General features: G+C 43.0%; 1 protein-coding gene across 5 annotated transcripts; it reads right to left on the reverse strand.

Moving 5' to 3' along the window:
• Positions 1-1,546: 1,546 nt before the first annotated feature.
• Positions 1,547-14,852, reverse strand: hipk1b (homeodomain interacting protein kinase 1b). Of its 5 annotated transcripts, none has more exons than XM_069157626.1 (18): positions 14,495-14,852; positions 12,353-13,077; positions 11,063-11,254; positions 10,790-10,971; positions 10,538-10,661; positions 10,208-10,327; positions 9,961-10,047; positions 9,670-9,854; positions 9,432-9,582; positions 9,165-9,351; positions 8,811-8,920; positions 6,839-6,973; positions 5,604-5,761; positions 5,061-5,132; positions 4,536-4,706; positions 4,185-4,399; positions 3,972-4,084; positions 1,547-3,661 (listed from the first exon to the last, which is right to left on the reverse strand). In XM_069157626.1, the coding sequence occupies exons 2-18, from the start codon at positions 13,073-13,075 to the stop codon at positions 3,200-3,202; spliced, it is 3,387 nt and encodes a 1,128-aa protein (XP_069013727.1). In that variant the 5' UTR covers positions 13,076-13,077; positions 14,495-14,852; the 3' UTR covers positions 1,547-3,199. The 5 variants fall into 5 exon arrangements, with proteins under 5 accessions (XP_069013727.1, XP_069013736.1, XP_069013718.1 ...); XM_069157635.1 differs by having other exon boundaries at positions 1,547-3,595; positions 5,604-5,764; XM_069157617.1 differs by having other exon boundaries at positions 5,604-5,764.
• Between the last annotated feature and the right edge of the window lie 725 nt (positions 14,853-15,577).

Consider the following 15,577-nt stretch of genomic DNA (forward strand, 5'->3'; position numbering starts at 1 on the left):
CTTTTACTTTAACAGCATTGGGGAGTAATAGAGTAGTTTAACTTTGCTTTATTGGTACTTTTAGTAAATTCTGTGAATATTTCTTTCACCACTGATTAGTTTAAGAATATATGATGGAGAATATACTACCCTTCATTGTAAAAAAAATAAACAATTCAATAATTGTCAATATTACAACCTCCTTGCTAAAACTTATGTACAGTACTTTTAAATTTACTCTAAAATTTTAATTGTCAGCAAAACATGTTTGATTATAAGCTTTAATTTTATTGTGTAAACCACCTCAACATCTGAAAGAATAGGGTAAGATAAGGGAGACGGAAGAAGGATTTAGTTCTCCTTATTGCTTAATAAAAAATTGGAGAAATACTGACGACTTGATCACAGTTGTTTTAGGTGTTCAGGTCTAACTAAACTGATCAGTATTCATGTTTAAAATTTTTGGTTTCCTGGTTAGTTCATTACATCAACAAGTAGAAACAAATCAACATAATATTCTCTTGAGTCAGAAATTACACAACCTTAATGCCATGGTTTCAGTGAATTAATATAATATTTTTTTGTTGGTGGTGAACTAGCAAGTAAAAATGTTTTACGTAAACGTTTTAGGTTAATAAGAATTCTATGTTTCCAAATTAGAACTGAGAGTTGTTGTAAATGACTCCAGTAATTTTTAAGTGGCAATTAGTATTTTTACATTTAACAATTGAGCCTTTACATACAACGTTCATCCTGGTGAGCATATTCAAAAGGAGACCATATTATTACGTGTTTATGACATTTTGGACGACATGCTATAGTATGACTTTTTTTTAATCATATTTTTTTACGACATGCTATAGTATGTACTATACTATGAATTTTTTTTATGACATTATTGACGACATGTTATAATAGTATGACTTTTTTAATAAAAAATGTTATGACATACTGTATAAGTGTGTATAAGAATATAACGTTGCTGTGGTAAACGAGTTATTGGTATTGTTATTATCATTATTATTTCATACATTTTTTATTTAGTTTCCAAATTGCGTCAAATTTTGAGCTCCAACTTAACGTTTCAGGAGAGCGTTCGTTGTTCCGTCATTGTACGTCTCAAAAAGTTCTGCAAACCTTCGTTGGGCAACTTTCCGCAGTCATATGATTATATGGTTCTGTGAGAATGATTTTGCATTGTTTTGTTCTTGTTCTTGTTTAAAAGATAATACAAAGCTTGAGCCATGAACCATCATAAAGATAAACTGATTTCTCTGGAAGTGCTTGTTTGGCACGGAAAGACAAAAACGTGTTACCGGTCAGGTTATATTTGACCTGTAAAAGGCCGGAATAGCTTTTCATCTCTTTTATCGGCTCTGCGCTCCTGTCCGCCTCTGTACAAACTGCAATGGCCAAATAAGACTTCCAAAGATTTTTACGAACAATCTAAAGATAATATTACAAAGATGAAAAATTTTGCGATAGTTTCAGTTCAAAAAGATTAAAGATATAACTTCATGGTAACAAGTAGTACAAAAGTAAAGTGGAATAATGAGATAAGCCGCTATGAGTTTGTGGTTATTTTATTGGAAACAGTGACAGTGGATTATTTAAGATGAAACCTTTTTTCCCTGAATTAGTTCTACCAAACAGCCTCTTAACTATACTATGTTAAGATGAAACAGTTAAATATTTAGACATTACAACACAAAACGGATGCAAACAACAGGGAACGATTTAAAAAATAAAAAATAAAAAAAGCTTTCATAACCCACAGACACGATCCAAAGAGTCACCTCCTCTACGCTAAAGGTGGTGGCAACTGCAAGTATGTTGTGAATTCAGTTGAAGTCAATGACCGATATCCTCCACATAAAACACCTTGTTGGAAAGAAAGAAGTTGTGTGCATGAAGAACACCTTTGATTGACTGGTGGTGAGAAACTGAAAAGGGGACGGAAATGTCTCATCTGACACTGTAACTGATGAGAAACGGTTTGTATACACTTGTAGCCATCAGTCTTTGTGCCGCACAGGTAGTTTGTTACAGCATCTTAGTGAGCATTTCCAAAGTGTCAAAGGGAGAAAAAGGAACAAAAATGTGACTTTTCTTCAATTAAAACTGGCCATAAATCAACTTTAATTGTAGCAGGTTCTACACAATCAGGATTCACACACACACACACACACACACACATATATATATATATATATATATATATATATATATATATATATATATATATATATATATATATATATGTGTGTGTGTGTATATATATATATATATGTGTGTATATATAATATATAGAGTATTTTTTCAGTCCATGTTAAACTGGGTTTTTCATATTTCAAGGAGAGAAAGTAGGGAAAGGTTATCGTTTTTCTAACAATATAAAACAAAAGGGTTTCACGTCATTCCTCGGGATGGTTAGCCCACTCTAAAATTCATAAATACATTCAGCACATAGTTGATTTAGTTAAAAAAAAAAAAAAAAAAGAAGTTTCTATTGCATAAGGATATGATCAATCCTGGCTAAACACCGTCACTACAATAACCAACTATCACATGTGCACTTAAATTAACATGTATCCATCACAGTTTTCACCACATCTCTTCTGTTCGACATCTTCATTGCCCTTCCTCTTCCTACTTGCACTGACAAAACAATTTCAACATAGTAAAAATACATAATTGAGAGTAAACAGACATGGGTAAGGTACAGTTATTTTTATGTTGACTAAAACACAGGTACTCAGTGGATTAGTGTGAAAACTCTGTAATAAGGCTCGTGAAAAACTAAGGACTGTCAGCTTTACTCGCCTTGTAAGTTAGGCGTCTAATAGCTAAAGTGTTGTTGCAATTTGTGATGGGAGGATAATCTCTCCACACAAACCCTCACGATAAACAGGTGGAAAACACATTTACCACAACGCCTTAACCGTACATCTGGATATGACAGGGATTAAATACGGGTAATAAACAATGTCTTAAGGGACAAATAAAATGATACATTACAAATGATACCAAAGAACATTTCAAAAACACTAAAACAGTCCAAAAGAGCATACAAATGAGCTAGAGGTGAAACGCTGTCTTGTACTTAAAAGCAGCAAACGAATAAGTGACCAACAGTTATTCTACAGTTTAAAATGTCCCTTTGTATGTGGGGGAGTAGATTTTTTTTTTTTTTTTCTTTCTTCAAACTTTGTATGATTCCCTACAAGTAGGGGTACTGTGTGAGGCGCCTGGGGCTGAGCTGGTAGGCACTGTAAGCTTCGGCCCGGGGCGTCACGCTGACGTAGGGAGACCCGGTGGGGAACTGATGCTGGTAGGCCGCGGGGAGGCCGTGCAGCAGGCTACTGACAGAATCCTTGTGGCTGGCCGAGTCCCTCCTGGAGGAGGAGGATGAGGTGTAAGTTGCTGCATAGGCGGAGGGAGAGTGTCCATGGCCGCTGTGACCACGGCCCAGCAGCTGCTCCATGGCCTGAGAGGCCGAGGACAGCGCGGTGGAGGCTGGGTAGGTGTACAGGCTGGGGGCGGGGGCGGAGCCTGACGCCAGGGCGGCGACCTCGGGGAAGTTGTAGTGAGAGGCTGAGATGGCCGGCGGGAACGTCTGCTGGCGACGTAAAGATAAGTCATTGTGGGAACGCTCCTGAGAAGAAGAAACCACCGGCTGGACCTGAAGATAAATAAACTGCCATTACACCTTTTGTCCAGCAGAGGGCACTTTGGACTCAACAGTAAAAACTGATTTTAGGAATCTTTGCAGAAAATGTTTATTTTTTTAAAAGTTGAAAGTTGCAAACATCACATGACTTCCCACGTCCTTCCTTGGGAGATTTCTTATGACTGCCGTTATATGCTGACATACATACTGAAAGAACTTTTGACCGATGCACCTGCAGTTTGAACATGCGTTTAACCTTGCTGGAGCTCTATTTGTGGTTAAGACACTGCAGAGTAGAAAAGCTTTCCCATGGAGGGCTCACCTGGCTGAGGTTTAAAGGATGTGACTGGCTTGGCACCAGCCCGTGACGCTCCATGCCCTCCCCCGAACCGCACGGCTGTCTGTTGGATGATCTCTTCGGCTTCATGTAGTTCACTGGGGATCAAAAGATAGTAAGCGTTATTCAGTGATACCGTGTTCACACCCAAAACAAAATCCATTATTGATAAGACACGAGTAATGGCAGCACACTCACCGGTCTCCATGCGCCCTCGAGAAACAGCTCCTCTCTCCGAAACCTGTGTTTTGACTGAAGGTGCCACCACCACCAGCGACTTGGCCTGGCGCGACGACACAATGCTCGGCGGGTTGAGCGTGCGGGGCTGGGGGGTCAGGGGGCTGGCTGTAGACGAGTCCGAGTCGTGCACGGTCACACAGCTGATGACGTTGGTACGCTGGCTCAATCCAACACTGTGTGGAGGGAGAAGTGGTTATTTCCCCAGGTCATATACCAAAGTAGTTCAGTCTAAATTCAGGGCAGAGACAACCTCAGCAATCCCGTCAGACAGGTTCTAAAAAGTGTCCACGAGGAGTATCTTGTTCTCACCTGGCAGGATGGAACTTTCGCTCATCCTCGGTGTCGGTGTCACTGTGGATGGTGATGATGCTGACCGCCGGGCTGGGCGTGTCCGAGATGACGATTGGCTGGGAGAGCATGGCACTGGAGCTGGGCGGGGTTACACCATTACTGCTGAGTAATGACGATGAGGATATACCCCTTAAAAGAAGGACAGACACGGACAAAAAAAAAAAAGGAATATAAAAGGAGTGTTTAAATGTCATGTGCAACTTGGTAAACGGTGTTTAAAACCTCAGCAAATTTGAAATAAAGATAAAAACAGAAGCTGCAAGAATTACAAGAAAAATATAGAGTTGTTTTACCCATTTACTTCTCATTTTATTGGTTTACTAATGTCTCCATTGATAAAAAAAAAAATAAAAAAAGTTATAAAAACTTAAATTTGTGGGCAACACACGGTAAGCTTGGCTGTTTCTTTGATGTTAAATCAGCGTTTTAAGCTTTCATTTGGTGAGACTGCTTTGAGCACAAAAGCTGCAGGGCTTCACCAACCTGTTTCTGTTCTCTCCACGTCGGGCTTTCACCTTCTTCCTCTCCTGCTGAGTCCTGGCCTGCGTTATGCTCCTGTTAAGAGGTCAAAGGTCAAATAAATTAGAGGTGAACATCACAAGACAAATGAGAACCGGGACCTATCTGATGTGTTGGAGATTAAAACTATGTCACGGTATATTTACCTTCCACAACAATGTTTACTATTTTTTGTTCCAAGTTTTCACTGCTGCATCGTTGTCATGTAGCATTACATCACTGGACAAAATCAAGTGTTTGTAGTGCCTCGTTCTTACGAATTGACAATTGTTTGCATATTAATATAACAACCATTTCTGTGGCAAAATGACAGAAGTGATTTTTTGAGATGCTTTGAGCTAAAAAAAACAACAAAAAAAACAACTTAAAAACAAATTTTATACCTGCAGTTTGAAATAAGACAGAAAACTCTTCAATAAATATAAAACTACGCTGCGTCACATTTAAAAAACACCAGTCAGATGGTGTATTTGCTTGTGTCGACTGTAACGGGAGTTGTTGACCCACCGCCAGCTGTGTCCCTGCTGCATGGCAGCATCCGAGTGGATCGTCTCCAGGGGGGATTGAGGGACATTCGACTGGTGGGCAGAGCTGTGGATGGCCACACCTGGGACCTGCTGCCATGACGACGGGATGAGGATTTGTTGGGTACCAGTGGGCCAGGCCTGCTGAGAAAAAAAAAAAAAACAACAACAGACAGACACACTTCAGTACGTGAATTATGGGACGATCACTTATGCGTGAATCAAGTTATCTGATTGCTGGAATGGGTCAGACAAACTGAGCCATGCTGAGAAATAAATCCAAAGACTGAAGACAAAAGACGAAGGCCAATCTCCTCTACAGGCAAAAGCACAAAGCAAGATAAGCGAGCAACCGTTCCCAAGCCATTCCTTTTATCATAGCATTGCCCTGCAACAAATCCACAAGATGATATCATGCAAAGCACAAACCATGAAGCGTTGTAAACAGATCAGGTATAAAAGACAAGTATACACAGAACCATGGTGCCTGTTAAAGGAGAAACACTTAAGAAAGAGATTAGTTTCAGTTCTCTGATGCCAAACAGCCTGCTGATAATGTTTCTTTTTTTTGGGGGGGGGGGGGGGGGGCATGCCACATGTTCTGGGGCTGAAACAAAAGATGCGTGTCAGAGTGTGTAGTAGACTGTGGAGCAGCAACCTCCTCTGCTGAAACCAAGGAAGGACAGGACAAGAGAAGCTGCAAGCAAAGCGCAGACCAACTCAGCAACACATGCGCTCCATGCCCTCAGCACACCTACGGGGAAAGACTGGGGGAATGAAAGCGTGTGAATGGTGTGTGTGTGTGTGTGTGTGTGTGTGTGTGTGTGGGGGGGAGGGGGGGGGTGTCCTCTGGAGGAGCGAGAGGATGTAAAATTGGTCAATCTTGATCTTGATGTCACGAAGGGGAATTTAAGAAATGAATACTAAGAAGGTGATGCCGGACCAAATACTTTCCCACAAGAAATTAGCATGGAACAACCATGATTCTGACAACAAGTCCACATGTGAAGAGGGAAAATGCATTAAAAGAAGAAGAAGAAGAAGAAGAAGAAGAAAAGGAGTAGCTCCATTCAACGTGTGGCACAGAGGGAGCGGGGAAACTTGCAAACAAATGAAAAGAAAATGGGGAGAGTGGGGCAGGAGAGAGATGGCATTGTTAGTGGCGGAGGGAGTGTGCATGTGGCGGGTCGTTCTTCGGGGATGTCATCGTTGCTTTACCAGCACTGTGGCTGTGTGCTCCAGGAGGGTGGGCCGACCCACCCCGGTGCCCAGCCCGAGAGGCAGAGAATACTGGGGGGCTATGCCTGCTGGGGGTGGGTGCAGTGTGGCCACCATCAGGGGTGTGCAGGAACCCTGGAGGAGGGAGGATAGGGGAAGGGCAGTGTTAGGTCACGATGAAAAGTAGCGTCCTCGATGAAGGGATGGCATAGATCGAACCGGCACCGTCGGTTATCTGGACACCTGACCTCTGCAGTGGGCAGCAATTACTCCTCACTTTAGCAAAAACCCAAATTAACTAGCTTTTTGAGCCAGATGAGCCTCGCACTCTACACATCTGGCCTCCATCCCACATAGAGGACTGGGAACAAGAGGCCTGGCCAAGAGCGGTGATCCAATCAGCTCTGAAAGCAGAACCGGGGCGAGAAGCAATCAGCAGAAACACAAAGAGGAGAAACACACTGGACTGCATCTTCTGTTGGTATTTCAATATTTAAAAAGGTCTAAATGCATTTCAGTCACTAACATTTAACAAACCTAATTTCCCCCCTCCCCCACCAACTAACTGTGGGCCGCCCTTTTGGCAGCAGGACCAGAGGGGCATGAGAGGACAACCCCATCAGGAAATCCTTTCCGGAGGCACTCCGTGTTCCCATGAACCAAACGGGACATCAGTGCTCTCAGCTTCGTACTAATGATGCAGGAATGTTGCCAGATTGTTTTCAGCGACCTCGAGTTGAGGTTGTTGAATGATTAAAAAAATATGTGCTCACGTGTGTTGTAATTCCTTGCTGTTAGGATGTCCAAATTACTCATTAAAAACCCTGCAGTTGATCCAAAATGCTGCAGCAAGAGTACTGACGGGATTTAGCAAGAGGGATCACATTTCTCCTGTTTTAGTGTCTCTTGATTGGCTTCCTGTTAAATCACTCTTTCACTCTCTATAGAATCATATCTCACCATTACATCTCATTAACTTCACGCTTTTTCTCTCCCATGGTTTTTGCTTATTATCTGTTGTCTCCATTCAGTTCCCTCGCTCGCGTAGTTCCTGTTCTTTCTTTTGCAGATGTCCCGTCATGGAGCTGCATGTCTCTGCTCTGCGATTGTCGGTCCCACCAACCGTTCATATCTTGTATCTCTATGCTGTCCTTTTCTCTCCATGCTCTCCCCTCACCTCCAACCGGTCGAGGCAGATGGCCGCCCAACCCTGAGCCTGGTTCTGTCGGGAGTTTTTCCTTCCCTCTGTTGGAGGTTTTTCTCCCTTAAAGAGCAGTTTTTTTCCGTCCTAGCTTATGTGGGAATTGTTGAATTGTTGGGTTTCTCTGTATAATATTGTAACGTCTTGCTGTAAGGGCTTTAATGTGTTAAGTGCCATGAAATAACCTATGTTGTGATTTGGCGCTATATAAATAAAGTTGAATTGAATTGTGTCGAGCAAGTCTAAAGGCTGTGAATGAAATAAAAATTGTATTAATAAAAAAAGTGAATAATTCTCTCGACCTACGAACCCCTTCATTTCACCTCGTATCTCCCTACAGGAGGTGTGCGTATAACATGCATCTGCTCAATCCACGTTCTCCCTCTGATTAACAAATTCATTCATGTTTGAGTGATGGACAGCTGTCACCCTCTGGAGCCACAGATTTACACAGGAAAAAAAACAAAAACAATTAATCCCATTAAAGTTAAGTATCAGTTGCACTTTTTTTTTGCCCGTCCATCATGCACGCCGTCACTCAAGGAATTTCCTGTGAGTATTTACATTGTTGACAGAAGAGCAGCAACAATCCAAGTAAAGCCTGCAAAAAGTTCAACGAGTCACAAACAAGGTAGCAAAAATGAAAACATTGGGATAAAAATCTGACAAATACAAAAAAGAGTGTTCACTCTTTGAGTAGTATATTCACACATGAAACCGTTTCGAAAGAATTCGCCCCTCCCTGACATGAGAAATGTGATAAACTCTTACCTGTGTGAGCATACTTGGCTGGATCTGCAGCGACTGAGCAGACTGGTTCTGAGGTACGGAGTTCTCCACCCGCACGGGGAAACTGGAGCTCTTACTGGTTGGCTGTAACCCTGGAAAACAATCCCACAAAATAACTCAAATATAAATATTCATTTGTACAATTGGATCCTGGGAAATCAGTGGTTGGAAGAAAAATATAATGGATACTGGTACACAAAACACATGAACTCGTTCTCTGTTAGTTTACTCTATTAGCACAGTTACATGTTCGACTGAAGTGACGCACCAGTTCGTGATAAGTAAAGTAAAAGTAGAAAAAGCACCAATCAAAGGATTCATCGCGTGCATCTTTACCTTGAATGGTGGAGGGTGGACAGACGATGAGGGTCTGCTGGAAGGGCTCAGTCTGGCTACACAGCCCGGCAGGACGCGTTGGAATCGGGACGCTCTGCTGAGTCAGCCCGGGAATGTTGATGGTCGCCTGCTGGTACAAAGCTGGCTGGTAGTTCAGCAAAGGCACCGCACCCCCCGCAGAAGGCACCTGTTAACACGACACCGCTGATTAATACCAGCAGCATTATTACCGCGTGTAAGAATTCCTGGTGAGGATTGGGCTCATGCCTGGTTATGCTGGTTGAGTTGGCTACTGAAGGTGACGGTGAGGTTGCCCGCTGCAGCGGTGGGGACGGCGTTGGCGGAGTACAGGGATTTGCCGCTGTCGTAGGCGTTCCGGCGTTTGCAGATCTCCATGTTCTGGAAGCACGACTTCACGCTGGGGACGGTCGAGTGGCAACGTTTTAGCCATCACAATTTAAATAAACACTCATCCAAACACACGCTCGTTGTGATGTGGACTTACTGGGAGCTGTGGGGATAATCCATGAGGTGGCTCATCGTGACAAAGGGGTGACCCAGAGTTTTTGTAGGCGTGATCCTTTTGTCCGCATCCAGACGGAGCATTCGCTTTAAGAGGTCTATAAACTCTCGTCTGTCAGCTTTCTCTGCCAGCATGTCTGTCCCCTCCAGGTGAGAAGACAAGTTGACCTAAGATACGCAACATAAAATAACAAATAAAAAAAAAAACACTCAGGGAAACCAAAACACAGCGTAGCTCATGTGGTTCACTGGTGTGTGCACGTCTGCCACCTACCTGCATCATGTCATCTAGACAGTTGAAGATGTACTTCCTCGCCTCCTTGGATTTGATGCCCATCTCCATTTCATGCTCCGACGGGGTCTGATACAAGAGAACAATATCCGTTTACCTTTCATGACAAAACTATTCTCCAAAAGTGTAAATTAAGTAATCAAATCAAAAGGAGCAATTTTAATATATCCCCAATAACCCTTTACAGCCTGTTTAATAAGCAGACCGTTCTGTGAGGTTTTCTATTAACCTTCAGCCTCCAGAGTGGATAGCTGGAGTCGGGGCCTCGGTTGAAGAAGCGGCTGGTCTTGGTGCCGGCGCTTAGCAGGTACTCAGCTGGCAAACCCTGAGTCTGAGAAATGTACCGGATCTGGATGAAGGGAAGTAAACATTCAGGTCTAAAAATCAGGAGCAGCTCCCCAAAAAAACCACAAACTTGTTCTTCTGCAGCACTCGAGTATCTCCTGCCTGACAACAAAACACGCCCTTTGTTCTCTGTCAAAGCGACATCTTTCCCAGGTGGATGAAAAAATTTTTCACTCTTGGATAAGACCTTGGAAACGATATCGTTAGCACTGACCTGGTCGTACTCAGAGGCTCCGGGGTAAAGAGGCCAACCCAGAAACAGCTCAGCGATCACACAGCCCAAAGACCACATGTCAATGGCCTCACAGAACTGCAGGCCTAGAATGATCTCCGGAGCCCTAGACAGCAAAGAGAAAATTAAAAGGACGTGTAAAGAGGAAACAAAGCTGAGCTAAAAAAAAAAAAGATTACATGACAATATATATATTTAGATGGAGAAATCACAGCTGGGTTTCCTGGCACCTACCTGTAATAGCGAGACTGTAAGTAGGTGGAGCACACCGCTTTGGACACATGACTCGCCGAGCCGAAGTCAATCACCTTCACCCTGTAGGGCTGTCGGAGCGGGTCGACCAGCATGATGTTTTCAGGCTTCAGGTCTGCATGAATCAAGCCCAGGCTCTTCAGTTTCATCAGTGCTGTAGCCACCTAAAGATAAGACACACAAATATTAGTCTGTGCGGGAAAAAACTGAATTTGTTATTTTATTTTCTGCATTCAAGGTTTAGGATTAGCGAACCTGCTGCAGGATGGGGCGGATGTGCCGCAGTGGGAGCGGGCTGAACTTGCTGTGCTTGAGAAAGTCGTACAGATTCTGCTCCAGCATCTCGAACACCAGGCAGGTGTGACCCTTGTGTTGGAAGCATTCATACGAACGCACAAAGTTGTACTCGTCTGCGTTCTCTGCGCTCAGTCGGTTCAGGATGCCCACCTGTTGAAGAAAGAAACGGATCCATAGAAATAAATTCCGGTTCACTCACGTTTCATATCAGGGAAATGCAAGCTTAGTGAAGTGCACAGTAATTCTACTGCGTGTGGGCCAAGTACAGATTTCATGTCACTTTCCACCAAAATGAGTAATACTGCTGAGTGTCAGTAGGACCACAGCCACCGACATGAAGCACGTCAAACCTGTTCTAACGTCACAAACCAACAACAATCAGGCCACATGTGTGAGGCCTCAGCAGAGAAGATGGAACCCATGTAAACAGCAAACTATGATCCTGGTTTCATTGCATATCTTGGTTTTCTAGAGTAGTGTTGATGAATTAATTAGATTTAGTTTATTAGATATTTTCTAATACAAAAGATGAGCCAGTCGATCCCAATACATCTGACGTGTAGAAAATTTGATGTCAATGTATGCAATGCTGCGAGCCTCTTGGGGTCATAATTGAATAACTTCAAATGCAACTAGTTATACAAGAGAGAATCAGAATGTTCAGAAACTCTCTTAAGGGTGACACCATGACGGGCACATAGCAACCAGATGGGTTTTCTGTGACAGTCGCAGGGTTGTGCACCGTTGTGCACACGGTTGTCAATGCCAAGTTCTCCTCTAATGTTGTGAAGCCTCTGAGGGAAAACGAACCTGAACTGTGACTCGGTGGCAATTTAGTTCTCCCACATGACAACGTGCCTCCACACAGTTTCTTGCCAGCAATAAAGCAATTATCTCTCCCAACTGCTCCTATGTGCAGGATGTGGCTTCTTTCTGTTCCCCAAAAATTTGACAAAATCTGATGTGAGCTCTCTGTTCAAGTTTCAGGTTCACGGTGAACTCGCAGATGCACCCGAACTAATGGTCACAAAAACGTGTGCAACTTGTGCGGATTTTGATCAAACTATAACCTTCTTGATTAATAGCTACTAAAGAAGGTTATAGCTTCCACCTGCTCGGGGCACGTCACTGTGCTGCGAATATGCACTTTGACATTTTTTTCACTTACTTAATCTTTTTAAGTCAACACATCAGATAAAACATTCAGACTGAAGAAAATATATCATGAACACAATGATGTCTGATTACCTCAATTTGGCCCTGACGCGCATATGAAGGATGGTTTTTCAGAATCTTGATTGCTACGATCTCATTGGTTCCCCTCTTCCAGCATTTGGCCACTTGTCCAAACGTGCCCCTTCCCAGAAACTCCAGCACTTCATAGCTGCAGGACACGGAGCAGAGGATCTCGTGCTGCACAAGCTGATAATCCCCCTCCCCATTCGAGCTGCTGCTCTTGGTGGTCGGAGCCGAGTGAGGAATAGACTGGCCGGTGCCCCCTCCTCCACCGCCACCGGTCCGGGTGGAGTAAGTTGCTGCGGGAGCCGAGAGCTCCTCTAAAATTTGGACGCTGCCACATCCGCTGCCTTCACTGGCCTCCTCGATCTTTCTCTTCTGCCCGTGCCTGTGCCCCCTCGTTTCAGAAGACGCCTCGTGAGCGTAAGAGGAGGACGTCGCCTGCTCAGCGACACGTCGGCTGGATCCACGAGGAAGACTGCCAGTGCTGTCAGCCGCTCGCACCACCACCTGACCCCTAGAGCCGGGCGCCGTGGGAGGGAAGACCAGGGACGGCGCAAAGGGCGGCACAGCGATGGCTGGGGTGAACGCGTACGCTGACTGGCCTGCTATGGAGCCGTAAGCCTCGGTGGTGGACACGTCCCAAACATTGCTCTCCACCTTGAGCTTCTTAACGCGGCAAAAGGCACTGGAGGAGATGGAGGGTGGAGAGAAGACCTGCAGCTGAGAACTCATAGCTGTGAAGAAAGTGAGGGGAATTAGACGCATGGTAAAGAACACACACACACACACACACACACACACACACACACACACACACACACAAATCCTCAAATTAGAAATAAAAGCCTAGATAATTGCTGACATATTATGGAGTTTGTCGGCCAGTTTATTAGGTACCCCCAGCCATTTGTAATGCAGGCTAATACACTTATAAGAGATGAAATACTGTACCATCTAAAAACACTGCAACAGCAAACCGGCAAGAGACTTGCTGAGTCTTGTTTTCAGGATTGGGTGACAGAGTTGGGAAAAGCTGCTGCATATGAAAGTATGTAATGTTAAAAAAAAAATTTTATGTGTACCAAGACATAAAAATATGTCCTAAAGTGGGACACAAATTAAAGCATGAGAAGGAAGCCCCTTTATTTTCATACGAGAGTGTTTTCTTGCTGCTCTGGAGTGAGGGTGGTGTGACGGTAGGTGTGACTGTGAGGAAGTTCTGTGTTAGAAATACACTGTGCTCCTTCTCATGTGTTCCACTAACACAATGAGTCAAAAGAAAAACAACTGAACTCTACTAATTTATACCGCTGTCAGAAAAATGTGCTCAAGTAATGAAAGTAAAAGTAAACATTATGCAAAATGGCCTAATTTACAGTTTTATATGCATCATCTATAAATTATAGTAATATTATTTTTTGGACATGGATGAGCAGCATTTTACTGTTGACATGGTGGAGCAAATGTTAACAAATGATACTGTTGCTTAGTCTAATCTGTGAATAATCAAATAATGAGCAAATGTTTTATGTGTAAAATATTGATCTAAAAAGTAAATACTAAATAAAAATGTGAAATAAATGTAGTACAAGAAAGTACAATATTTTTTTTGAAATGCAGAGGAGTGGAAGTAGCAGAAAATAGAAATACCCACGTAAAGTACATGTATCTCCAAAGAGTACGTAAGCACAGTATTTAATAAATGTACTTAGTTACTTTCCAGTACTCCGTGTTTGTCAATCTGAGATCCTAAATGTAAAAGGGGGGCTGTGATTTCAAGAACATTCATGAGCGACAATGATCAATTCCGGGAAAAGTTTAGACCCGGAGACATGAGCTGAAAGGATTACTGTTGGGGAAACAGGCCACCGTTAATAAATGTGTCCTTGTCACCGCCAAAACATTCAATTTAACTGCATGTTAGGTCGTCATTTTCTTTTTCCAGCCACTGACATCTGTAAACCCAAAGACACAAAGACTTCCGAGTCCAAATCAAGCAGGTAAAACCACTTACCTCGCTAATGCTAACATGCTAACGCATGAACTTTCTGAAAATATGACGTTAAATAATGAGTGGCTCATCTAATATAACGAGCTGGACACAGGGCGCACACAACGCATCATAAAAATACAGAAACAGCTGTAACTTACCGGGTCTGATGTTAGTACACCTTTGAAACACGGCTTCGTCAGAGGTTTAAATCCCACTGCGGTGAGCTGGACCTGCGTTATCCGATTAGCTTCTGCTGGTTAACGACAGATGATAGCTAGGCCTGCATTGTTTCTCCAGTCGATGGTGGTGTCAGGCAGGAGGCCTTACAACGCCCAGATTACAGAGGAAACTCACAAACGTCCCATTGTATTATTAAATAACATCATCTAGTTCTAAAATATATACATATCTTGGTTAAAACATCATAAAATCTATTCTAAGGCCGTCTGCCTGGAAGCAGCAATGATCCACTTTCCACCGGAATAAACCACGTCCTTATGTCAGCTGCGAATCTGACGTCCCTTCCGATTACTACCGTAAGTACCGTGGTTTTGGCAGGACATGCGCAGAGAGATCAGCGCTATTTTGTCTTTAGTTCTATTCAAAAAATAAACCGTGTGGGGGTAAAAAATATAGTTCGCAACAGTGGAGATTTACTCATTGTAAAAAAAATCTGATCATATCTTTAATTTTGTTAGAGATCAAGGAAAAAGGTAAACAACGTTTTTACGGTAAAAAGAAATGTGCGTGACGTAAGTAGAATATACTGGTAATTTTCCGGAAGGCACCAATGTTCCACTCATGCAGTAATCAGAAAGCCTGTCACTGTAGGGGGGGGAATTAGCTCCCCAGCCGGGGTACAATCTGCTCTTTGAGACTTAAGACTTGGTTTTCGGGTTTGGGTTAGATTTGTGGTTACGGTATTTAGATGTGACGGTCAGTGTAAGGACCAGGGAATGCAGTATTTCTATGAAAATCTCTTTGAGGAGTGCGAAACAAGTTGGTGTGTGAACCTGTGTGTTAAATTTAAACATCAGTACTTCGTCATTCCGACACAATTTTGAATAGTCTCAGGGACTTTCACAGGTGTACAGACACTGGTCTATGTATTAGTTGCGCTTCTCGAACACCTCATCCAGGTTTACTTTAACTTGTACCCAAATCTGGTACAAAAAAAACCTGTTGGTCATTGCATTTAAAAAAAAATAAATTTTAATCAATAAATTTGACACATTGGAAAT

This window comes from Embiotoca jacksoni, unplaced genomic scaffold (genome assembly GCF_022577435.1).
Source record: "Embiotoca jacksoni isolate LCO1_2020_lvr unplaced genomic scaffold, fEmbJac1.0.p SCAF_1, whole genome shotgun sequence".
Classification (NCBI taxonomy): Eukaryota; Metazoa; Chordata; class Actinopteri; family Embiotocidae; genus Embiotoca; species Embiotoca jacksoni.